At 40.2% G+C, this 26,634-nt stretch overlaps 1 protein-coding gene across 6 annotated transcripts in view; it reads left to right on the forward strand.

Annotated features, from left to right (window-relative positions):
• The first annotated feature begins 10,777 nt into the window (after window positions 1–10,777).
• Window positions 10,778–26,634, forward strand: part of GSAP (gamma-secretase activating protein) — a 48,357-nt gene continuing 32,500 nt past the window's right edge. For 5 of the 6 annotated variants that reach the window (XM_068401638.1, XM_068401640.1, XM_068401641.1 and 2 more), the window contains exons 1-11: window positions 10,796–10,959; window positions 14,693–14,766; window positions 19,272–19,328; window positions 20,029–20,098; window positions 20,530–20,586; window positions 20,718–20,806; window positions 21,210–21,279; window positions 22,374–22,423; window positions 23,726–23,830; window positions 24,773–24,832; window positions 25,776–25,819. In XM_068401638.1, the coding sequence (XP_068257739.1) occupies window positions 10,875–10,959; window positions 14,693–14,766; window positions 19,272–19,328; window positions 20,029–20,098; window positions 20,530–20,586; window positions 20,718–20,806; window positions 21,210–21,279; window positions 22,374–22,423; window positions 23,726–23,830; window positions 24,773–24,832; window positions 25,776–25,819 (761 nt within the window). In that variant the 5' untranslated portion in view covers window positions 10,796–10,874. Of the gene's footprint in view, window positions 10,960–14,692; window positions 14,767–19,271; window positions 19,329–20,028; window positions 20,099–20,529; window positions 20,587–20,717; window positions 20,807–21,209; window positions 21,280–22,373; window positions 22,424–23,725; window positions 23,831–24,772; window positions 24,833–25,775; window positions 25,820–26,634 lie in introns of all 6 variants that reach the window. The other variant, XM_068401639.1, reaches the window with a different exon arrangement.

Genomic DNA, 26,634 nt, shown 5'->3' on the forward strand with positions numbered 1-26,634 from the left:
CTCTTCAGAAGATGTTCAGGAAAGGCTGTAAGAATGATCCAGAGCATGCAAGGTATCTTCTCTGACAACAAATTTAGAAGATTAATTGTGATTAACTTAGGAAAGAGCACAGAAGACTAAAAAGTGCTATAGGGAAGACAGAGCAGGAGTTTGAATTTAATTCAAAGCAATTAAATGATGGCAGTTTCTTAAATAATTCCCTTTTTTACTTCTCTCTTACTTCTCATGTACCCTGTAATTAGCCTGTGGATAAAAAAGGTCATCAAGACAAAAGTTAAAAAGGAATTAAACATTTCTATGGATTTCAAGAATATGCAGAGTTCTAATTAATCTGAACACCCTGGTTTATTAAATATTAGACTTTGAGGCATAAATCAGTCTCTGACTATTAGAGATTGGAGTGAAACCTAACCTCCAAGACAGGTGCAGAATATCTTTTGTTGACAACCGCAGGACTTCTTGCACCTTTCTCAGAAGCATTTGGAATTGACCACTTCTGAAGGTACAACAGTGCAATCCATATGCAATTTTAAATACATTTTCAATTTCTATACTCCTGCCATGACAAGAACAATTAAGTAGTGCTGTGGGAAGAGGTAGAATCAAGCCCAGTTGCAGCATTTCTCTGGGACTGGTGGCATTGTTAGTGGAATGAGGAGTCAGTATCCCAAAACTAGAGAAAGAGGAAAAGGAAAGAAAAACAGAAGGCTTTTGGCTAGACACCAGGGTAGATGGGCAGCTGTAAGCATGTCAGATATGATGATTTCAATGCTTGTGTTTGCTGATTGGAGTTAAAGGAGAGGAGTGTGCAGAGAAAAAGATGGAAGAAGAGCCTGGCCAGTATGTGCTTGTAGGAAACTTGGCACAGATATCTATGGCAGATGTGTTTTGGAAGGAATGGAGGGAAGCTGGAGACGTTAGAAAAAAAGAAATTACAAGACATGAAGACTGCTGCTTGTAGGACATTAAGGTCAATGGCCATTAAACATGAGGACTGCATGAAGGAGCTGGAGCAGACAGAAGAGCTGAACCCAGATCCAAGAGCAGCATTTATCCATGTGGAGCCTTCATACAACTAATAAGCAAGGAAGTCCCCTTGTAGATACTGCTTTTAAGTATAGTTGACAAGAATTGTCCTGCGGTCCAGTAGCAGAACTGTCCCCTCTGATGCCAGTAATGGAATAGTTAGGGCAGACATGATCTGCTTTCCACCATGGCCTTGGCCTGGTCTTGGTCAAGAAAAAAAGCTGAGCCTCAGCTTCCAACATGGTTGATAATGGGCTACTCCTTTCTGCCTGTGCCCATGCTGTTAGTGGGTCTTCAGAAGCAAGGAAAGATGTATGTGCCTCCAAGACTTTTTTTTTTAACAGCGAGTTGTGGCAATTACACTCAAGGTGAGAAGAAGCTACGAAAAGAAACAAGAGGAGAAGGATGCTAAACACTATGTCCTATAAGCACCTTCTACATGATCTCTAAGCAAATCTCAAAGAAGTTGCACTACTATCACGATTATCAAGTACATCTCATTAAGTATGCAGAGGAAGGCAACTACTGAAGAATGAAATGCTACCACTTAGCTTTGGGGAGGTATCTATCTATACTTCAGAATACCTGGAAAAATTAGTATGTTGTATATTGGCAACGTTTGCAGAGTACCAAATTTTTTTACAAAGTTCACTTAGAACTATAAAAGAATACAAAAATCTCCAAGGGCTGGTGAAACCAGGCTAACTGGCAATACGGACAGATAAAGTCAAACGCTGATAAATGCATGACAATGCTGATTAGAAGGAATTCCTTCAATTACTGATAAGCATAATGGATTCCACCTTTACTGTAACTACTCAAGAAAGAGGCATTGTAGTAGACAGCTAACTGAAGACATCTGTTCATTGCATGCTTATATTCAAAAGAACAAATAAAATACAGGACCAAGATATAATATACTGATGATCCAAGTATATAATAAATACACTTTCACCACGTACAATAAAATATAGCAAAATAAAAAGAAGTGGTTCAGGTGTGAACAAAAAAGGCACTGGAGACTTATAAAAGCAGCCAAAAAGTTGGACTCTTCCACTTTAAAGTGAGAAAATAAGAAAGGAAATGAAAGACATATGTAACGCAATATATGTTGGAAAGAAGACATATCAAGTATACCTATTTATAATCTTCATAACTGGAAGAATCATTCAAACAAACTGATAGTAGACTGCTAAGAGTATTTTTTTCATACAGACAACACATCTTGTTACCCAGCTCCACTAATGAAAATATATAAGCTTCTAAAAATATACCATCCTGTATCAGAATGAAAAATAGAAAATCATTAGGGACTTCAACACTAGTTACGGATCAAGAGTTTTTTAGATGTTACAGAAGAAGACGCAAAAAATACAGAAAAAAATTGCCATTGTCATACTGTGCTAGTGTAATCACCTAACACTGCAACAATATTCTACTTAAAAGCAATTATATCTTGTTGAGAAAAAAAACCTACTTTATTTAGTAATAATTGTTACAATTCAGAAACTTAGTGACTGCTTTCTTCTAAAAATATATGCACTCTTTTCCAAAATAAGGAGAATTCAATGCTTTCATTTGTAGCTGTAAAAACCTAATGTAATTACACCCAGTTTATTGTTGTGGTACTGGAAGCAGAACTTAGCTGCATATTTTTCCCTGTTTTTTGTATTTATAACATTGTAAAAATAATATATGCATCCTTAGGACTTGATTCTGTGACATTTACCAAGACCCACTGAGCTGGGAACCAAGCCTGCAAAATCATACTCATGAGAATACACTCCCCAAGTCAGGTCAGCGAATAAAAGCTCCTCACATGAGTAAGGCTATAAGAATAGACTACAGGAGGTCAAGGTCAGTGGTGAGTTTTGGCTGAGTCAGGGTTGGAGGATAAGGCCCTTATGAATCCTATAAATAGTTCATTGTTAAAAGAGGTCAGATAGAATTCTGGAAGTATTTTGGAAAAAGAAACCACTGCGTGACTAATGACGTACACCTACCCAACCCTCTCTGTTTATTAATGTGACATTTGTTTGGAACCAACACATATAATAAATAAAAGATATTTTTAGGATGTGCCAGGGAAATGTATTCAGATTTTGAGAGAATAATTTGAATGTATTTAAAGTGTTGCACTGTATCAAAGGAACGGTTGTTGCAGCATAAAAATAAGGTATTAAAAACAAGTGGTTTCTATTGATTCTGATGGAAACAGGAAACCAGGCCAAGGATGTTACGAATGGGATTCACTTGCCTGACTTATATCAGCTAAGAGCTGATACCTAGACTCCTTTTGCTGTAAGTCGAGAGAAGCAGGTGCCTCCATGGACAATTAACCCCATCCTAAGGCTGTAGTTTGGCACAAACTTAAACTGGCCTAACTGAGCACCAACACCGGAAAAAGCAGTTTCCCCAAGGCCCTTTGCCCAGCATGACTGTTTTGTTGCCAGTTCTGTAGAATACCTAGATGATCATTGTAGGTCCCTTCCAACTGAACTATTCTATTCTATTCTATTCTATTCTATTCTATTCTATTCTATTCTATTCTATTCTATCTTCATTCTTATTGGCATAAGGGTTCACTAAACTTGATGGGTGATATTACTGAAGCCAGCCCCTCCCACCTCGTCCTTTCTCCCCTCAAGGTTATTTTTCAGTTGGATCAGTTGTCTGGTCTGGAAACCATGCCAGTGGTGGCTGGGCAATGGACAGGAGGAAGGCTGGGCCAAAACAACTGTTTCTTTCAACCTGAGAGTTAGAGGAAAGTGTTTGGCAAAGGCTCTGAATGAGCCATGGAGGTCGGACACTTCACTGCTGCCAATACACAGAGGTCGTCTTCTATTCTTCTGTTCCCCTCCCTGTTCCCAGCTGCAAGCAACCACCACTTCCCTTTGCAATGGCTGTGACACATGTAAAAGCCTTCTGTTACTGAGGACACCTTCGTAACCTGGCAGAAAATTAAACTATTAAAAAAAAAGTAAATAGATTTTAGTGGGTTAGCAAGTAGAGCTGGATCATAGAGGAGTCAGTTGTGCAGCAGAGCTGGCAAACAAAGAAGGTGGATGACCTGGATTGGTTCTGTGATTCTGTGATTCTGTGATTCTGTGTGATAAGGGTAGGAAGCAAAGAAATGAGAAGAGAAGGAAGTCTGGGACCACTCTTTCAACAGTCATGAGTTGTTAGATAGCTGCTCATTAAACTTCAGGGCCCCCTTCTAATTGCAGGCAGACACAGAAAGAGACAGTCCTGTGTCCAGTTCTGGGCCCCTCAGTTCAAGAAGGACAGGGAACTGCTAGAGAGAGTCCAGCGCAGAGCCACGAAGATGATTAAGGGAGTGCAACATCTCCCTTATGAGGAGAGGCTGAGGGAGCTGGGTCTCTTTAGCTTGGAGGAGACTGAGGGGTGACCTCATTAATGTTTATAAATATGTAAAGGGCAAGTGTCATAAGGATGGAGCCAGGCTCTTCTCAGTGACATCCCTTGACAGGACAAGGGGCAATGGGTGCAAGCTGGAACACAGGAGGTTCCACATAAATATGAGGAAAAACTTCTTTACAGTGAGGGTGACCGAACACTGGAACAGGCTGCCCAGAGAGGTTATGGAGTCTCCTTCTCTGGAGACATTCAAAATCCACCTGGACGTGTTCCTGTGTGATATGATCTAGGTAATCCTGCTCCGGCAGGGGGATTGGACTAGATGATTTTTCGAGGTCCCTTCCAATCCCTAACATTCTGTGATTCTGTGATTCTGTAATTGCCCTCTGGAGTTCTTATCTTTCTTCATCAACTAGAAGGAGCCTATACAAAGGACTCAGACTAGAACCCTGGTTTCAAAATGGCTGAAGCTCAATGAGATGGGATTCAACTGCTGCGTTCATCCTGTGCTGTCCCTGACAGTAGTCTCCACTCTGCCGTGCTGTAGCCTTATATTTCAAAGGAATGCATTTGTGATAAATATATCTATTTTATAATAAAAATGACAATGAAAACACACCTAAAAAGTGAAAGAAATTGGAACTGATCTGCTGATAAACGCATTATTATCCCTGTTCCCAAAAGAGCTGCAAGTCTGTTGCAGAGTATTGACACTGTCCTCCTGCAACACAAAATGAAGTCAAAACAGAAAGATCACAAAGGAAAAAAGGGCAAGTTTCTAAACCCTACTGATGAGTCCTAATGAGGCTGTAGCTGGAAGAACAAATGCAGAGCAAAGAGCTCCTTCAACAGCTGTTGAGACAGCGTGAGCTCACAGAGCTTTCATCGGCCCTAGCAGGGGTCAGACTGCGGAAAGAACAAAGGAGCCTCAGAGCGTGGGCCATGGAGGGAGAACCGGTGGAAGGAAAAAGCCCACTTGGACAACAATCAGGCACTTCGTTAGGTCCTGTTCTCTCCTCCTCCCTCACTTTGAGGAATACCTTAATTCTTTCAGAAGCCTCATTAGCTTGAAACGTTATTGACTGGAGCATGTTATTGACTTCAATGAAGCTATTAAAAAGAAGAAGGTGCTGTTCAATATGAGCTTGAATAGCAAGATGGAATTTTTTCCCTGGTAGTTAAAAGAATATTTCCTATGATTAATTATTAAACAAAGCATAGAAAAACACGTCCATGAAGCACTGGCATCTGTAACGGCTGCTGACTGACTTCAGTGAAACTACTCTGATTTATGTTGATATTCTGTGAATAAAGATACTGAAAAAAATGTTATTCTCACACACCAAAATAAAGGTATTTTACTCTACCACCCTTGAATCGCAGCCTTTATTTTTACTACCAAAATATTGATCTGTAATTGCATCTTATCTGTGTTTCTAGAGGGTTTAATAAACAAATCGACCACCTCCTTGAGGAAAACAATCTATTTATAAATTTTGTGTTTGACTGGCTGAAAACATTCTTCAAGGAAACAACTGTCTAGACACAATGACAATAAACCCTCTGTTGCTGGAATGGCGGAAAAAGGGGTTGCCCTCAGTAAGCAGTCATTCCCAAAGAAGTCATGAGCTGTTTGCCAGGCTGTCATGTGTTTAAATGATTATTTCAGGTATTCATTCTTCATAAGAAGTCTTAAGTATAATTTCCTGATGCAGAACACATCGATGATTTATGGCTCCATATGTTTTTTCCATGAATGAAACTTTATTCTGTTCAGAGAGCTAAATGCTATGTTATACCCATCAATGCCAGGACTGGGGGCAATGCCTCAGCAGCCCCACACTTGTTTCATGGTATGATTTTGTAATTCCTGCCACATGAACTGCTTGAAAAGGGATGAGAGGCACATATGCAATTAGCACAAAAATTGTTGTTAGTGGTAAAAAATGCTGATTCTGGTTACAATGCAATCAGTAGGGCCACTACCGCTTTCTGATGATTTGCCTAACTATGGTCAAGACCCATTCCAGCTAAAAATTCAAGGGAGATCCTCCCATTACTAATGTGGGTACAGATTCCTGTTAAAAAAAAGATAGAAAAATTTAATCTGTCATTTTTTTCTGAGTGCTTTAGTTTCACATCCGTATCCTGGAGGTTGCTCCATTGGGATCAGCTCCTGTGCCTGCACACAGCTTCAGCCTGGCTCTAGAAACCCAAACTAACTGAGCATGATAATCAGAAAGGGAAGCTGGATAGAAATAGAGAGTTAAATTCATGATTTGGTTTCATGGTGCAAGCAAAAAGGAAGCAAAAGCCAGAAATGGGTTATAACATTAATTTCACTTGGCAGAGATAAGAATTTGGGTTGTTTTTTTTAAACCAAGAGCTTCTTTCTCCATCTAGCAAAGTTGGTAGATGTTATCAAGAATACATCAGGTCCTCTGTCTTAATTCAAAGCCTGCTGAAGAAAGTGTAAGGGGTTTTTTAAATGCTTATGGCTTTTGCATCAAGCTTTTGATTTTATGTATCATGGCTGAGGTGGCATGATACACTGTACTGAGTTATTACTTAAAGTACTCTGAATGAGTCAGCTTTGTGGTTTCTGAGGAATGTGTTGTGCTTCTAGGAATTCAACCTGGATCTCTGGGCCTGTAGATATGGCCTCTAACGGGCATAGCCAGACTGACAGCTCAGGGAATAATGAGGTTTACATAACTAGCTCTAAAGCTGTGAATTATTTTTTACAGTTGTGACAGAAATAGATATTAAAGGTAGAAGTGAGAAAATAAAAACAGCATATAACAATGGGAACACAGGAAGAGAAAGAAGAAACCCCATCCCACTTCAAAGTATTAGGTGCTATTGAGGTGACAGCGGCTGTAGCAAACAGATAGCAGTATCTTGAGGAGAAAGAGCAGCAGTGGATTAAGTTTTCTTCGTGGCATTGCAAATTCTTATGCGAGACCATTTGCTTGTTCCTTAAACGTAGGACTGCACATCCTCAAATCTGCAGTTGTCTGTCGTTTCTTGAAAGATGGGGTAACTTGCACCTGTTAGTAAGTAGGCGCTCTGAGTTTTATTTTAAGGTTAATGCTGACATCAATTGTCAGCATTTTATGATGTTTCCTCAGGTAATTTTAAAAGTCTGACTGCTAAAGTTAATCAATTCAGAAACTGCATCACTTTCTCCACTGACTGTGAACCTCATTTATTTGATTGGAAGTATTTCCTCTGTACTATATAAACACACAAACAGGCAGACAAAAATATATTTTGGGCAACTGAATGCAGATATATGTATTCCTAATGTATATCATCACTGTAAAGTAAGCTCTCAAAAATAAGAAATTGCCAAAAAAGCATTGTTTATACAAGCTTAACTAGTTCTCTTTGAAATACCATTCATCTTGCAGTATACAGTCCGTTTTCCTTAAGATTCCCCTTTTATTTTGTTCATGGCATGGAATATATTTTAGAAATTAAAGAAGATACAACAAATGAGACTGTTATCTAAACCAGGAGTGGTTGTATTGTCATTTTTGTATATAATTGTGTGTGATTCTTTGAGAAAGCACAGATAATTACACCACAGAATCAAAACGACATTCCCAAGGGTCATCAGCACTGTTGGACCTTTAAGAGTTCCAAGGAAACCTTTACCACTTGAACCAAAGAAACTGGCAGAAGTTATATCCTGTCTTTTTATATGGATAAGCCACTGGGAAATAGCGGATATCATATCATTTGCTGGACAACAGAGGAACTTAGGAATCCTGACTTCAATTCTGCTAACACTGACTTCAGTTCTACACAGGTTATAAATGTTTGTCTTGTCTTTTGAGATTCCCTCTTCCTCATTCCCTTCTGTTCTGGCTCCTTGCTCCTACCAATTCCTTCAGCTCCTGCTGGTACTGTCTTCCCCAGCTCTACGTGGTTGCTCTTCTTACGTTTCTGTATCTCTAAACCCTGACAGTCGTCATGAATCACCTCATCCTTTCCTGTTTCTCAAATCTCTTCATCTGTCAAGCTACCACTTCCTTCTTCTCACGGGAAGATAGGGAATCTTCTGAGAGAATTTCTCTTACCTTGGTTTCAGGGACTAACATCAGAGAAGCTTCCAAGTTCCCAGGATGGTGCACTGGAGGTGAGGTCCCACTCTATGCCAGGAGTCTTGAGAAAGCGTATTTATAAACTTCAGTGAGATAATGCAAACACATTGGGCATACAAAAACAATGAATAATCCTTTGCAGTGAGAACACAGTCTGAGGGGAAATGTTGTTGTTAACTGTTCCTCAACCAGAAAGGTTTTTCCTACCACACACCTGACAATGAAGTCTTTACTTGTACAAACTCTTCCAGCAACTTGTACAAACTCTTCCAGTCCTTTCCCGAATAAGGACTGTGGAATGGATCCTATGCACAGGCCACAAGTGAATGGATCTCCTCCACACCCACTTGTTTGCATAGCTACTCAGCAACTCACATTATATAAGAACATTTCCAATTTCCTTTAATCATGTCAACCAGCTTAAGTTCTACAGCAGACCCAGCAGTTACTCTGGTTAACTCCATGCAGCTCCTACTGTCCCAAAGGCCTTTCACACATTGTGTAAGATACTTTAGAGGAATAGCATCATTGTATGATTCTTCATCTGTAAATATTAGAGAATAATTCATCCATCAGTTACATAGGCTGTCTTCCAAGAACTATAATAAGTGACATGGTTGATTTTGAAACAAAAGAACAGTGACAGTTGTTTTGTTTTGTTTTTTAATGCAGGACCATCAAAGTAGGCAGCTATATTTAATTTTCTTTCTTTTTTTTTTTTGCATTTGGAATGCTTGCAACAAAGGTAGATTCTTTGTTACCCATCTCCACATTTCTTTTTGTTTTGCTTTACGGCAGAAGCAAAAATTCTGCCAGTTGGCCTCGTCCTGGCCGTAAATGCACTCTATAAGTCTGGGCACAGGAGACTTTCTCCATATGAAAATTTCCCTTTTTGCACATACTTACAGAATCAGTCATTTCATCGGTCTCATTTCCCTCCTTTGCTTGTCTCTCCAGTTGTGTCATTCCCACTCATAATCATGAATTAGCCCCACCTCATCTCTTAAAAAATGCCTCCATTTAGGACCTTCTGTCTGTTTTCTTCTTTTGCCTCTGAAATAAATATTCCAGTCACATTTTCAAGCTTTATTTCACAACAGTGAAAATACAAGCTGAAATTCTTGCACAACGACTTGATCCAAGGAGCTTTAAGAATGCTGATTATGAAACTTGTGATAAAATTGTAAAAGTTGGCAACATGGAGTTTGAGAGAAAGCATATGCCTGCTTTGCATTTCTATTACCAACTTGCCTTTCATCCGCACTTTGTAGACGTACCTGATTCTCATCTGGTCTTTATACAGCTCCGAAGCTTAGCAATGAGGGGAAAAAACTTGGTACTGGATTACCTCTTAGAACTGGCTCAAGCTGTTCTGTACTTGGCATACGTCTAGCTTGGTGTGTGCCCTTACAGCCTATCCACTTTTATGCCACTTTTAGCTGTCTGACATCAGCCAGCGCGTGTCAGAAGGGAAATGGTAATTACAGGCAGGCTATAGATAGCCATGGAGTAACATCTTATCCGCGCTAGAAATAGTTTCAAAAGCTAAAAAAAAAACCCCAGGCAACCAAACCACAAAAAACTTTAAGATTACACTAAGCTTTACCACCTTTGCTAGTAGACAGATGAAAAGCAGGATCAGGCCAGGCCTAGTCTGAGAGGACATCCTGAGCTCTGCCAAAGCAGTTTGCACAGAGAGACTCAATCTATTCAACAAGCAATTGCCGAGTGCACAACCTCAGAACACAGGGATGCTGCTGGTAATTCTGGAAAACACCTGACACTTCCAGGGGGAACGTGAGGAGGCTAACAGATGACCGGGGCCGATGCTTGACACCAGACCTCCCCCACAGGCAACTGCTTAAGTCCCTCGGAGTCACTCTGTGAGTGACGCTTCAGGAGGATCAGCCCTTCTTCCAGCGCGCCTCGGGAGGAGCCTGGGCGCCAGCCCCAGCGGGCAAAAGAGGGCCTTCCAGTCCACCTGAAGTCCCCCCGGCCACCTGCGCGCAGGCTGCCCCCCGCGACGGGGCTCTGGGACGCTGACCCCGCTGCTCCCGTCCCCCGGTAGGAAGCGGAAGAACCACCGGGCCTCGCAGCGCGACCGGCACCGCCGGGGCGCCTCAGCGCGCCCGCCCCGCCCCGCCGCCGGCGGAGGGGGGCGGAGGGAGGCGGGAGCGCGCCCAGCCACTCCGCGCCGCCGCCACCTGAGTGACACCCGCCGCGCCCAATGGGCGACGAGGCGGACCCGAGCCGACGGGCCCATGCCGGCGGCGGCCGCGCCGTAGGAGCCGGTGCAAGTAGGGCGGGGAGCGCCGGCGGCCGGGGCGCAGCGGGGCCGCGCTGGGCCGAGAGGAGGGCGCTATGCTGCTTCACCTGGTAGCCGAGTTTGACCTGCAGAGGGACGTGGTCCCCTGGCTGGCGGCGCGGGGTTGGGCCGCGGCTCTAGGTAATGCCGCAGCGGGGGGTGCTGCGCCGGCGGGCTCCGCTGCGGCGGGGCCGCCCGCTCCCGCGCTCCCCGGGGAGGGCCGAGGAGAGCCCACTTCCTGCCCCGCTCCGGCCGCCCGCTCGCTCCGTCCCAGTCGCCTCCGTGCGCTGCCCTCTCCCGCGGGCGGAGGAGCCGGGCCTGAGGCGAGACCCCCGGGTGTGGCTCCCCAGGGGCCTTCGCCCTAGGCTGCGCCTTCCAGGCAGGGCCTCCGGCCGCGGGGGCGTCGGGGGTGACGGCGGTGGCGGAGTGTCCCCTTCTGGAGCTGGGTGCGGCCGCGTTTCCGCGGGGGGCTCTTCCCTCAGGTGCCTGTGGCCGGGGTACTTGAGGCGGGGAAGTTTGGTGTCTTCAAGGAATTTCTCACGTGCCGAAAGCACTTCTGCACCTCTGCTACGCTCCACAGCTTGTTTCTTTCTTCTGCTGCTTCACACATGGGGTTTTTTCTTTTTTTTTTTTTTTTTCTTCCTCAAAAAGACTTATTAGCATGACTCCCTCTCCCATGCTACTCCTTTCCTGGAGGGCGGGGGGGAAACCCAAACAAACCCAAACACTTTCTTCTACGTGGTAAATGAGTGCTAGTTAAAATGAGATGAAGTGTTAGCTGTCACAGCAGTGCGGGATAGCCAGCGTAGCAAGCGCTTGATGTAGTGGTCGGAAAAAAAACAATGACCCCCCCGTGTTCTTGGCACTGTGGTTTTTTGCTTCTGTTTGTTCTCATTCATCTGCCGGGCAGCAGGCTCAGTTCTGCTTTTCAGAAACTGATGGAAACCTTAGTCTGAAAAAAAAATTACTCTAATAATTAATACTTAAGTAGAAATAGATGGTTGTTGATGCACTGTGTGATGAACTTGAAAACTCAACTCCTTTGTTTGCTTTTAATTAACTCAAAATATTTAACTTGCTTCTCACGTTGAGGGGCTGTTATCAAATAGTTTCATAAGAACCTGTTTAGAGGTAGACCAGAAAGTATCAGCTTTTTTTGGTTTTATAAAAGAAAATTATTTACCAAGCCGTCAGTTACAAAATCTGTTAAAAATTATTTCACATACACTAGGTGTTTACTGACCAACTGTTGAATGGTGTACTGAAGGGGTTTGAGGTAAAAGTCTGAAATGCCCTTGGTAGTACAGAATCAGAAGAATCTAGATTGAAAGGTGCATCTGATCAGATACCAGCGTTGCTGTATTGCATTTCAGCTTTTGCCTGTGTATACTCACTTCTTCCCCTGATGTAATGCTGTTGTATTGGGAACGCGAAGGTGAATTTGAAAATATTCATTTAAACATCAAAGAAATACCTATTCACTGAAAGCAAGTAATTTTTAGGAGCTACGGTACTTTTGTGTCAGTGATTTCAGATGTTACGGTTATTCATATTTGTTATTTTCTTTCCTGAGGACTTCAAAGCCCTTGATAGTGTGTGAGAATACCTAACTGCATGAGAGCTGGGAGTAGCTGTGATGATGGGAGGGGAGCAGCAAGTGAAGAGAACCAGGCTTGTTCTCTATTCCATTTATTTTTGTATATAATGGCCTTCAGGAAATCAGACTCTGCATTCTCCTGAGTATGTTGATAAGAGCTGTTTGCTGGGCAGGCAGGTTGGGTTGGTTATTTTGCAGCCCTTCATCTGCTGATCTAAGATGTGGGGATGAGGAAGAAGTTGTAATTATTGTAGAATCATAGAGTGGTTTGGGTTGGAAGGGACCTTAAAGATCATCTAGTTCCAACCCCCCCGCCACAGGCAGCGACACCTTTCCACTAGACCAGGTTGCTCAAAGCCCCATCCAACCTGGCCTTGAACACTGCTGGGGGGGCATCCACAACTTCTCTGGGCAACCTCTTCCAGTGTCTCACCACCCTCACAGTCAAGAATTTCTTCCTAATATCTAATCTAAATCTACCCTCTTTCATTTTAAAACCATTCCTCCTTGTCCTGTCACTACATGCCCTTGTAAAAAGTCCCTCTCCAGCTTTCCTGTAGGCCCCCTTCAGGTACTGGAAGACTGCTAGAAGGTCTACCCGGAGCCTTCTCTCCTCCAGGCTGAAGAGCCGCAACTCTCTCAAATTCTACGTGCCGAGTTTGACTGCAGGACTTTCCAAGGGCAGAGGTGATTGCCACTTCTTCTTTGGCTCCGTATTCCCACCAGCAATGTTGAGTGACATGAAACTCACTTCTCACATGGAACTTTTTCAACACCTTTAAGATCTCTGTGTCGGGTGATAAAAGAAATTAATTGACATGGAGATTTCTTGTCGACCTTCTTCTCTAGCTAAATTCTGTTCTGAGGAAGTATTGTATGAGAGAGAAGTGTGGAGACCATAGTACTCATCTTGAAAGTTTGAGGTGGTGGTTAAATTCTGGGCAGCTTCCACTAAAAGAAGAGCAGAATATATGGTTATCTGAAACTTTCTCAGTCGTCCCTGGCTAGCCCTAATGTAGTGGTATGTAGTGTACTTTGAGTGATCTGAAACCAGTAGAAAGTCATGTGTTGTTAAATGTACACTAGGATTTTCCTTGTCCTCCCACAACAAAATACAAATTTATTTCCTTCTGATAATACTTGTAAAAAGTTTTTTTCTTATCACTGCAAGCTGTACAAGCCAGTTCATAGTATCAGGCTTGTGAAACTAAGTTTCACATGTCTGTTTTCTGTCAATGCTTCACGATAACTGCAAAGTAAATAGTGTTGGACTTGACTAAATGCTTGTTGTGGAGAGTTCTTTTTGTTGATGCTTACTGAACCACAGCCTACCTTTATCTTAAAACTATTACCAATCATGCAGCTGTCAACCTTATTAAGGGCAAAGTTTCCACTTTCAGTGAAAGTTCTGTCTGAGATAAACACGTTTTTGGTGGCTGCAGCAATTAGAAAACAGAAAAGCAGCATCAGGAAAGCATGCGTTTTTGTCATCTTGAGTACGACATTTTCTTTTTTTCTGGTGTTTACTCTTTATTTTGCGCTGCTTTGTCCAGATGTGTTTTTCTCTTTCTGTGTCCATCCTAGCTTCCTGCTCATCTGTTTCGCTTTTAACCCTACTCTTTCATTCACACTCCACATCATATCTCTTGTCCTGCATTGCTTAATTCCCTTGTACCTGTAGGTATGTTGCATATATATATATATATATATATATATGGGTCTTAATCTTGTGGTATTTGAGGTGGGGGGATGTTGTTGTAGAGCTAATCTCTGAAGATGTAGTTTGTTTCCAGGCATTCCTTTGGGTTGCTGAAAGGGCAGCTGGGAGCAAGTGACACTTTTCCTCAGGCTAGTTTTATCTCCCTGGTGTGTTCTGAGGATTGGAGTACAACTTAACTGTTTGAACCCCATAGTGTGTATAATGGATAAATGCAATTTATTTTTTTTTCACTATCATGAATGGATGATAGTGAAAAAGCACATTCCATTTTCATCACAAAAGGTAGTGGCCATTAGAATCACAATTATAATTAAGAATTAGGAGTTTACATAAATAATTCTTTCCTGTGTGTTTTGAAACCCCTTAACTATTTTGTGTTGAAGGTGATCAGATTTAAATCATGGTATAAGAAATAGTCTCTCTTTCCAGATGGGAGTAAATTTGGCATGTACAAAGAAGTAAAAATGTATTTAGTATCTTTGCTTAAAGTGTACATGAATTGTATGATGAATGAGCTCAAATGAAAAGTCTGTGCCTTTTGATATTTACCATTTCAGATACTTCTGAGAATTCATCAGCACTCTACGTTGTAAATGTTGAAAGAAATGGAAAAATTATTTATACCTGGAAGGTAAGTCTGTCTCAGAACTTAATAAAAATATAGCAGAGAATAACTCTGTATGTGTATCTATGTCTAATTGAGTTCTTGTAGTTTTGCAATGATGGTCAGAACATGAAAACTCGACTGATTAAAACTTGGGGGTTGGACAATAGGAAAATACTCATCTCCACTTCAGACAAAGGTTGAGAATGATGAAATGGAAAGTACTGACCTGATTAAGTCCGTAGGGTTTTTGCCGTTGATTTTTTTGGGGGGGGGCCAGAATCTCACCCTGAATGAGATGCCATTTCTTTAACAGATAAACTCTTCATAAGCAGCACATTCTTTCACCCTCAAAATTTCTCAGGGAAATTAAACTCATGTGCACTGCTTTAGATAAATATGTTTCTTCCTACCAATATATTTGTTAAGATGCCATTTACCTAACACTAACTCTGCTTCTTCTCTTCTTCTTTGTTACTTTTAAGATTTATCTATAGCACTTTATTGCAAGTAGTCTGAAGTAACTGTTGTTTATTTGATGTCCTGAAGTATCTAGAGCTATCCTTTTTAACATAGGATTCTGCTTTCCATGGCGTATGTATAGCTTTTAGGTTGAAATGCCTGTAGTTCCAAGAGATTTTTAAATGGTTTGAGGAGGTTTCCCCTTGATGAGATAAGCTGTGGTTCTTTTCTGTGCATCTCTGAGGAATCTGTAGACCCAGCTGGATTCTGGAGGATCTTGGTTCTTGGAGAGTACAGGTTGGAGACAGCAAACTCAGCAGAATAGGACTGCCTTTAGTTCCCCTCCTGCTCAACAATGCTAAAACTCTCCAGCTTCCCCAGGGTTAAGGGAAGAGGTGAGGCCTTCATCAAGGTATAATGCACTTCAACTGTGGGTGGATGTTTCCTTTAGTAGAAGCATAGGGAGGGGAGTTTGTACAAGACAACAGTAACCATAAAAACAACACTAAAGAATGTGTCAAGTTTGGTTTTTTTGCATTGCTCAAAACTCTAGAAAGACTTCATGAAAGTGACCCATCTAGCTCCCAACAGAGATCTGGCACTGCATATGTGTGATGTTGCTGCTTTCTAGCATCTAGGGAATCTCACACTAAGCTTTTTTGGGCTTCTGACAGCAGAGTCCAACTGCCTTGTATGCTGTTCAGGCTCTTGCAACTGGCACGAGGGATGAGATGTAGCTTGAGGTTCACATATCTAAATGTCTGCCTGCGTGCTAGATGTCTAAGCTCCCATTGTGGTCAGTAGGGATCTGGTCAAAACAGTTGGTGGAGTTTAGAGAACTGGCCACTGTAGCCTGTACTTTGGGAGGAGGCGTGTGGCGTGGAGGAGGTGGACAAACTCTTGGGACTGTGATACGTCTAGACTTCATTGACTGAATTGGGCAATGCCTCTCAGGAGGATTTAAACACCTGGGCTTAGTTCCCTGAACCCAGAGGTAAAGGCTGCGTAGGAAGTCACTGAAAATGTTCACTGTAGTTTCTGTTTCCTAATTTTGGGAATAAAGTGACCTCTGCAGCCTGTGTGGGTAGGAGTGGCTGGATGACAAAGCCTGAGAACTGGAACTAGCAAACTGCACATGTGTGCAGCAGTTTTCACCTTTCAAATGCCATCTTGAAAGAGGTGCTGCTGCTGCTTCTTTTTCCATTTTCTTGCCAAGATAAAGTAATCTGATCTTTTTTTTTTTCCTGACTGAGTCAGCCTGCTGAAGAACCAGCATCTATTTATTCCTCTATTGGGAAGGATGCTGACATATTTTGCTTGCTTCTACTATAAGTGTTTTTTACACTTGCTAATGGGCAAATGGGAAGATACTTCCTGGAGTTTTCTCACAAAGAACATCTTAAGGTGGTATTGCATTAAATATATGATGCTTCTCCCAGAGATAAGTTGTCCATAGTGTGGGGTACACATTTCCTTCTCGGATGAATAAAAATCCTGCTCATCAGCTGAAAGGGTTGGTACCCACTTAGAGATGATATTGATGTCGGTGGCAGTCAATACCTCCACACTTGTCTGCGTGCATGATAAGAACACGTGAGTACGTCTGCCCCAAAGCTCATATTAGTCTAGGTGGCTTGTATATTGGTAGGAGCTACAGGCTGTAGCTGCATAGTACTTGACCAGTGTCCTGGACAGGCTGTGTCCTGAGCTGCTAACGCTGTGACTTTTCTGATGTCCGTGCTTTTGTTGCATCAGTTATGTCTGTGTCAGCTGCAGTCACGCCTTGGAACTGTGATACCTTAAAGCAGGACTAAATTTTTTTTCTTCCTCTCTCTCAAGAGTAGAATGCTAAAAACTAGCAAGTGTTGGGAGGATTGTGAGTCTGTATCTCTCTTTTTACACTTTACTACTGGCTTAACAAGGATTCAATCCAAATGTTTCCTTTTCTGAAACAGTCCATTGACAATGTATGGGTATAGTTCCGTGGTTTTGGAGTTTGCTGCAGACCTTTTAACAGGAGTATCCATTCATATTTACATAGAAGAAAAAAGAGTTTTGGTGTATGCATCTTAGCAAATGACAAGTAGTTTTAGGCCCCAATTTGACACTTCTTTTAAATTTTTACAAACTTATTCCAAAATATAAGTATTCTTTGCTCTTTTTGATTCTGTTCTACTGATATACATCATCACACTGGAAAGCTTACTTGGGGAAAACAGACTGCTTTTGGCATCTGCAGCTAGTCCTTTTGTTTCGTTAAACTTGCGTTGGAGAAATCACGATGTAATTACAGCTTCTAACAAGCTACAGATCTTACTGAGTTGTTAAGGAAGTTTAATATCTTTCTGTCTCTCTCCCCCCCCCTTGCCCCGCCCTTCATGATAAACTATTTATAACTAATGAGCTACCACTTTTGCAAGACACAGCTATATGTCTGTGAGCCTTTCCTGTTGGTTATATAGCAGCAAACTTTAGCTGTGCCATTGTCAGTGAGGGTAGTGCACAAACGAGGATGTAAACTAAACTGAGCTGCCCTGGCTTGTTTCCTAATAGATGCAAATAGAAAACAACCTTTGTCTGCTAAGTGGAAGAAAATCAAGTGCATTCTGCCTGAAATCAGGGGAAGGTGGAGAATGAGCTTTATTTTCAAGTTCATTTTAGAGTATTGTGTTGTACTGTAGTTTTGAAAGTGTCTGTCTTTTGTGACATTGATAGTTGTAAAGGAAGGTATTTTTAACAGAAGTGAATTCTAGTGTCAGCACTTCTATTTTGCAAGGCAATACAAGAATCTTTAGAGCAAACATGAAAGCAAGTGTCTTAGCTTACACATAGATATGAGCACTGATGTAGTCCTGTTACCAGTTTTGTAAAGTATATTTTTCAGTAGCTAAGTACAGAGGAAGTTAGCGTTTCAGACACACTTGGAAAGAATGGTTATTTGTGAAAGCACTTGCTTAACCTTAAATTAGGAGGCCTGAAGCTTGTGTCTTAATAAAAAGACGTTTTGTTTTCCTTGTTTAAATCAGAAGTCAAAGACTTTTGTCATTGCCACAACAATAATGAGACTCAGAAATAGACCCCTTAGGAAGAGAATACTCAGGCTTTTGTTTGAACTTCACAAAGCAAGATGCCATAACTTTGTAAATAACCACAGATTTCTCCTCTCTCCCCCCCAAGCTGTAGTTAAAAATAATGATGCTTACTGTTTGAGCACAAGCCTATGTGGCTGGATTTAATTTTCGATATTTAGCAATTTAGTGCCTATACCTAGAGTATGTTAATGGACTTCAGCTTGATTTGGTATACAATATATGCTGCCGAGTAGAATTTATTTTAATTTATTTTTAAAAATATTTTTAAAATTTAAAGCATGGTAAAAATTACCAAGAAGAAAGTTATGATTTGTATAGTCTTAGAAGTGCCCCAAACAAAATCATTGTATGTTATTATCAATGAACTGGAAAGGATGTGTATTATGTTTCTTTTCAAAGGTAGCAGGTAATGGTGTCATCTGAGCTTGTGAAATATATTTAGCCTTCAAACAATCGTTTCCTAAGGCAGAGCTGAAATCCTTTTTCCAGCCTGCAGCCAGATCACTGGAAGCTGTATTTGGTGACATTTGATGTTTCTGTGCTCCCTTTTGGAGCTATGACCCACTGAGTTGGTGAGGTTTGGAATACCTTAAATCTTCCAGGCGCCATAGCATCCCCTTTCATTCTTGTACAGACATCTCTCTTCCTGGCCCTACTGCCTATAACTAAATCCAGTTTAGAACCGAAGTGAGAGAGGCGCACTTGGTTTATGCAACAGCTTGTGGGCTGTGGATTGGCCACATTTCAGCTTTATCCCATGTGTAAGTTCTAAAAGGAAAAAAAAAAAAATCTTCATTTTCTTTCTTGCCTCACTTTCTTGGAATTAGATAACTAACTGCCTGTTTATAGGACAGGGAAGTGTGTGAGGATGTGTGTCAAGGGGTGGGGGAAGAAGAGAGGGAGGTAGGAAAAAAATAAAAACAATGTTTAACTTTATATGTATATACATTGCCAGTGCTAATTTGTTTTCATCCATAGGGAAATCAGAGAAATACTCACATTGGATTGTACGATCTTCAAACTAAACAAAATGAGGTGAGAGCAATAGCAGGCCTTCTCCCTGGTGAAGCCAGTGCTGTAGTGTTGCAGATTTTGGTGCCTCACAACACAGTATGTATGTCCTTAAGGAGTATATGCTTGTTTGAAACAGAAGAGAGACCGGAGAAGGTATTCAAATGATGCTCAGTAGTATTAAGATACAGAACATTACAGAACATCTGAATGACTTGGGAGCAGTAAAGCATCATGTCTGCAATTTTTATTTCTAAACAACCAATCAAGCCCTTTCCACTCCTTTCACACTGATTATGTGCACTAAGAAGTAAATGTTTTGGGTTTTCTTCGTTATGTGTGCACCCTCAGTCTGTTGGGTAGTACCATTTGTAAGACGTTATTCTAAAACTGAATGTACTGCAATTCAGTGGCTGGAATCATGATCATGGGACTTTGCAGGTGTCCCCATAACACTATGAAATGGGTGAAATTTCATATTTACATAAAGGTCTGCTGTGCTGCTCTAGTGGCAACTTAGAGCTCAAAAGAACCAGTAAGAAACAAACAAATGAGAAAAAAGAGAAGTGATACAATTGAGGCTTGAAATATGGTTCTTCTGGCCATGAAATTATTTGCTTTAAAAATAAAAACGGTCAGCAGTGTTTTTCTAAGGAGGAATAATTAGATGGTTTTCTGTATGTAGTTAAAAAAAATTTATTAGCATTAATGTGTTTCTCTATAGCACCTCTATATGTTTGAGAGGGATCTACGCATAATCAGTTGTTCGGTCAACAATGAAAGGACGTTATTGGGTAAATATGTGTTTTTATCATTACATTTTGTTTTGTGTCGCGGTAAAGATGATTTAGTTTAGTAGGATGACACATTGGGTCTAGAATTACTTAAATCTGTTTTGACCCATATGTTGCCCACAGCAGTCTATGCATTTTGGTGGATCCATCACCAAATAATGTAGGTAACAGCATAAAGTCACAGCTGTAATGATGTTGCTATTTTATTAAAACAAAAATCTAAGACACACTGACCCTTTGTTCACTTCCCCCTCCTGCATTTATACATGCTTCCTACATCTAGAAGAGCTTCTGTTGTTCCTTTAACATATGTGGTTTTGGAAAAAAAAAAAAAAAAAAAGTAAGTCATGTTTGCTCTCCAAGAATGTTTAATAAGATTAATATCAAACATGCATGCTCACTGTGGTTGTGTTGTTTTTTTTTCTCCTTAGCGGTCAGCTTCCGTCAATATACAGAGGAAGAAAGAGTAAGTCGGCTATTACAGTCAGGTACTACAAGTGGATTGTTTTAATACTGTTAGAAATATTGTACCCTTTTGCTTTTTTTCCCACGTAATTTCTGTTCAGAAAACAAAATTGTGTATAAAAAGAATGTTATCTAAAACATGTTCTTTTTTCAGTATCCAAGTATTTAACCTTGCTAATTGAAATTCATCCCATTAATAATGTGAGAGTCCTAAAGGCTGTGGATAGCTGTGTTCGAGTACAGGTAAATTGTTAAACTAATCTAAATATAAACTTTTTTAATCCACTATGCTAGAGAGAAAAAGTGGTTGAGTGCAGAAATATCTCACTTTATCTTGCAGCTGTTACAGAGACAGTGTGCCTGTTTCTTCACAGAATGAAAAAACATGAGAAACTTCATAAAATGTTTGATGTAGAATATTTCTGACATGAAGGCTACTTTTTTATTTCTATTCAATGCCCTGAAGCTTGCAATTATAGTGATTGGTGACTATTAGTCTGTAATAATAGCTATTTTTATTAATTAAATATCATTAGTGTCCCTGTCTTATTTTAAAAATATGTAAATATCTGACTAAAAAAAAAAAGTTTTAGATAAGTGTTCTAAACTACTTTGGTTATTTACTTCTGTGAAACTTTCTATATAGTTTCTTCATCCAGTTGAAGGCCGAAGTACTTCTACAGAAAGTCACCTCTTGCTAGTTTCAGAAGATAAATGTGAGTTACTATTTTGAAAGAACATTGTAATTCTTTTACTTTAAGATGATTGCTATAGAATATGTTTTTGGTAGACTTATTGGGGAAAGAACAGAGGAAAAAAAAAAAGGGGTGTGAGCTATTCTATATATTCTAAATGTCTTTCAAAAACTGTATAATTTAATGAGATTTTTTTTCAATGTTAGCAGAATGGCCAGATTTGACTGCAATTATTTGCTTAGTTCATGTATTCATCAGTTATCTTTGTTTCTAAAAAAGCTAAAATAGACTTTTATAGCTTCCTGTATAAATTCGGAGCAGATCAATTGATTATGAGAGATGGATTGTGATTTAACACGTGACAAGTGGGATAAAAATAGGACAATAGTTCCTTGGATTCAGCTAACTTTTCATGTTCAGCTTAATCTAGTGGGAGGGAATGGATAGAGGTGGACACCTGGAAAAGGCTGTTTATCCCTCTTGCCTTTCAGTCTTATTGTAGAGTGAGATCGCTTTTTCCATCTTTTTGGAGAGGCCCATCTTTGCTAAGCTAGACACCAACCTTTAGCTGAATTTAAGTGGGCAGAGTTCACCCCTTAATAAATTCACATGGTGCTGTGAACTATATCAGAAACATACATAACATCTGCTGGGTGAATCTTGCACCCTTCGCACAGGCAAACTACAAATGACTTTTAGGAATTTTGCATGGCAAGGGACTGTGAGGTGGTATTCATGCTAGGGAGTGAAATGGGGCTAGGGTGTAGTCTCAGGCACAGGCATGCAGCTCTGCATGCTCTTTCTTTGTAAGTGTGCTCCTTGGCTTGGTTTGGCATGTTCCAGTTCGTACTCTTCCTGGCGGTGCTGTGCTGATGTGGGCAGAGAGGTGCTTCCACAAGGTGGTATAGCTGAGGCCACCTTTGGCTCAGGAAAGGAAGAGAGTCCAGGTCTCGGCATAGGCAGCTGTGTTCGTGTATCACAGATTTCCTCTTACAGAGTTGAACTTTCCTGGCCCTTGTGTTCTTATAGCATTCTAAGAGGTGAGACTGTTTAGTAAACTGTATAAATGCATATAAAAATGTATGTTTGTAATTATTTTTTTATGTATTTTAAAGATATTGAACAATTTGACATTCATGTTATTGCAGAAGAAGAAAACAAAGTGGTAAGACTTGAAAAACCTTTGAGGTTTTTTTGCTTTAATTGAAAATTTACACATCTGTAATTTTAGCTAACTTTTTGTAGTTTTATACTGGGACAACACAAAATGTATTAAAGAAAGTATTGACAGTATGGCAACTTATGCAGCTAACCACAAAGCTGATTGAAAAACCTGTATACCGTGTAATCTATGAGGAGAGTTACTTATTTTTTTTATTATTTGGTTTTTACTGAATGTGTCTGTGTGTTAGAAGTTAGGAGTAAATATAGTGTATATATATTTTTAAACCATTTAAAATATTTGCAGAGTTGCTTTCCTAACATTGCTTTTTGGGAGTCTGTGTCCCAGTAGAGGATTCATGTAAAAAACAAGCAAACAAACAGAAGACATAAAACTTTGGAACATTCACAGTACTCTGATTGTATCTTTCTCTTTTTTCCCCCTCATTTCTTTTTCCTGTATTTACCATGAATTTGGAACAAATTGTGGATGTTTTGCTTAAAAGACTTATTATTAATAAACGTACATATAATATAGTAAAGAATTGTATCACGAAAGTCAATGTTTTGCTTTGTGGAGACAAATGTAGGTTTGGAAGGAGAAAGATAAGGTCCCGATTTTCAGTCACTTTTAAGTCTTTCATGGTTTTCTCGAAGTTTATCATTGCTTTTAAAGCAGATAGGTTTTATATGCTAGACTACAGTAGGGGAGTAAAGACTAAGAGTGTAACCAGAAAAAACAGATCAATCTGATGTCCTTTGAAGAAACAGATTTGGTTTGATTGACATGAAACCTCCCTACATGTTTCAAGAGTGCATTTATACAATCCCAACAGTTTTCCACAATTCTGGCCCTTTCCCTACTGCCAGTACTCTCCATCATGTGGCTAAGACTTTGGACAGAAATCCCTTTTGGAACTAGCACATCTTCTTTCAATAGTTAATGTAGCTTGGTCTGAGCTGACTGTGGTATTTCACTCGTCTCCTCTGTGATGAAGAGTGTGGTCTGTTTTTCTTTGTTCACTTTGAGCAGCTTAAGCTGCTCAATTTCTTGCAAGCAAGGAAATCTCAAAGAAAATATATGGTAATAGGTGTACCCTGAAAAGTCTGCTTTTGATCCTTTAAAGACCACCTTGCACACAACAAAGGACGACTTTGTGCAGCTAACAAGTAGCATATTCCCTCCAAGCACCTTAGTATTTGCACCTCTTCTGTCATTGCTTTTCTCTTTAAAGCGCACAGACTGTGTAACTGTTACAAAACCTTACTTGACTGACAACTTCTGATGTTCCTTCTTTCCCTTTAGGTGATTCAAAACTCAGGACAGCTTCCAAGAGCCAGAGTTGCAGATGATCTCATTTGGGCACAATGGGATATGATGGAACAAAGGCTCTTCTACATTGTTCCAAAGGTGAGATGAAAGTCATACTAGTAGTTTTGTTCCTGCCTGTCTCATGACAGCAAAGTTTTGAGTGTGCAGGGTAATAATAGTTGAGTTTGTTTTTTATTATAATAGTCTGTTTTCTTCCTGCCTCAAATAACACAAAGCACAAGCCAGACTTGCCTTAACTGCTATTTTTCCGTAGTAAATTGCAAGAAGACCAGTGGTCTCAGCTCTTCCTGTAAAAAAGGGTGGGTTTGTTAGGATTTTTGGCTTTCAAAAGGTCTTTTATTCAAACGGATCTCAATCTACCAGAAACTGTCGTGAGTATAATGCCTCTGTTCTAGAGAATTTACATCTAGAAAGTATGTTGTACACAGACTTACTGAGTGACCAAATGAGGGTAGGTTTTTGACTAGGAATGCTGCAACTCTTTGGGTTTATTTTTTCTTGGTTTTGCTTTCACTGAGGTACTATTTGCACTTGATGTATCCTACGTAAATGAAAATTGATTTTTCTTAACTCTTCTTACCCACCAAAAACATATGAGTGTTAGGAAATAACAGGAAGTGAACTGCGATGGAGAAATGTATTCCTGTTTTTGTTTGAGATACCCTTTTTGAACTGACCAAAATAAGATACAGTTCCTTTTGCCGTTTAGGTAGTTATGGAAAAAGTGTTTAACTTTCTAGAATGTGTGTGTGTGACATGTAATGCTGTGCTTCAAGTGGGGGCCCACGCAATTATAGATGATTGGCAGATAATGATCTGGGACAGGAAGGAAGCATGTCATAGTGCTATTGTGGCGGGTTATATGTGGTTTTTAAAGTCATCTTTTGTCCCTTAGCTTCTGCATATCTGTGAGCAAAGCGGGTTGAGTGTGTAGAATGCTGTGGAGTATCCAGTCACTTTTTGGTCTATTTGATATGCTTTCCATTTTATCAGTTACAAAACACATCCTCTTAATTCCAGGAATCAAGGAGTACTTTAAAATGTGTCCAGTTTTATCCTGATGAAAATTTTAACTCAATAGTAAGTCATTAGTATTTTATTATACAATGATTTTGAGTTGAATGTAATTATGTGCTCCAGGCACTGATATAGAGATCTGTTTCAGTGTCTTTTATTACTGGAACTTTTGCAGAGGCAAACTCAGTTTTGTCTTTCTGTTTGTTTTTTTTGCATTATATTCTTTTCAATAGTATATTCAGTCAGATTCGGATTGTGCAACAGTAAGGTAACTTCAGTGGAATTGCACAGATACTGACCTAGAAGTGACATTCATGACATTGTACTGATCTTATACTCAAGTATTGAAAAGCAGGGTTATGAAAGGCACTAGATAAAGAAACTATGTACTAATTTTGTGTCAGTTTTAAGTGAGACAGGAAAATCTGTTGCAGCCAAAATACAGAGAACAGAACATAAAAATTGCAACTGTTGAACATAGAATCACAGAATCAACCAGGTTGGAAGAGACCTCAGGGATCATAGAGTCCAACCGTTGCCCTGACACCACCCTGTCAACTAGACCATGGCACTAAGTGCCGTGTCCAGTCTTTTCTTAAACACATCCAGAGATGGTGACTCCACCACCTCCCTGGGCAGCCCATTCCAATGTCTAATGACCCTTTCTGAAAAGAAATTCTTCCTGATGTCCAACCTGAACCTCCCCTGGCGAAGCTTGAGTAACATATAATTGTTACTAGGCTTTTGTCCTAGAGGCTGAAATTTGCTCTAGTGCAGGAGGTTAAATATGTCACGATTTATTTTCTTTTTCTTTATTTTTTTTTTTAAAGAATATATTTTTTGGTTTTTTGGGGGTGACTGTAAGGATTAGAGGAGGATAAATAAACTTCATCAAAATGCTGAATCTGGTGAAATGTGAGTTTGACACATTTTACTGGGCTGAAATATTAATCATAGTATACTGACCTCACTAAATAACTCTTTTGTTTTCATGTTTGGTTAACAGCTGGAATCACACCTGGATATTCCTGTAAATGACACACAAATGAAGTAAGGGGGTTTTAATGTTTTGTTTTGTTCTCCTTTTAATATATAGGGTACTGTTCTACAAACCGAAGTAAAATTTGTGTCCAATCCACAGTATCTTTGTTTGCAGTTGCCTGTGTGGTACTGAAACATAAGAACAATATGAACACTGTCCAAACGTCCAGTTCCTCTCATTTTCATCAGGGTGTACTGTAAAATGTAATTTAATCCTTGACTGCTTTTTGGTGCCATTTTTAAAAATTATTTGTCTGAAGAGCTAACTATAGGGTTAAGCCATCCTTCCTCTGAGTATTCTGTACCTATTTAAATGAATTTGTTTTATTCTTGGACATGTTGTAGTGCTGATGTCAAAATTCCTGTCAAAGGAAGCTCTCCGTTTTTAATTGCTGTTACATGTTTTACTGGGCAGTTAACCAGTCCAGTAGCTCGTTTTTATAGCCTATGAGACATTGCCTGTACTCTTTTCTCCTCCAGCATACTATTTCCAGGCAGCCTGCACTTTCAAAGGCTAAGACTCATCTGACTCTGTCTGTGTCTACCATGCACATGACTGCATCTGGGCTTGTCTCCTTAAGGCTTCCTTTTAACTGAGGAAAAACAAGTCAGGATTGTCTGACTCTTGGTCATAATTCATCTCATCCTCATCTGTCTTCGATCAGTTGAATTTACGTTCCAAAAGGGCCTGTTTCTCTTTGTGAATAAAAAGGGGTGCTAAAGCTACTAGATGAGATATCGATAACTGAAGGCTGTTGAGTTCCACCCTGCCCAAAGTGTGGCTCTCAGAATGTCTCAGTGCTATGCAGAAAGCTCAGTGTGGT

The sequence above is a fragment of the Nyctibius grandis genome, chromosome 5 (assembly GCF_013368605.1).
Source record: "Nyctibius grandis isolate bNycGra1 chromosome 5, bNycGra1.pri, whole genome shotgun sequence".
In the NCBI taxonomy this organism is placed as follows: Eukaryota; Metazoa; Chordata; class Aves; order Nyctibiiformes; family Nyctibiidae; genus Nyctibius; species Nyctibius grandis.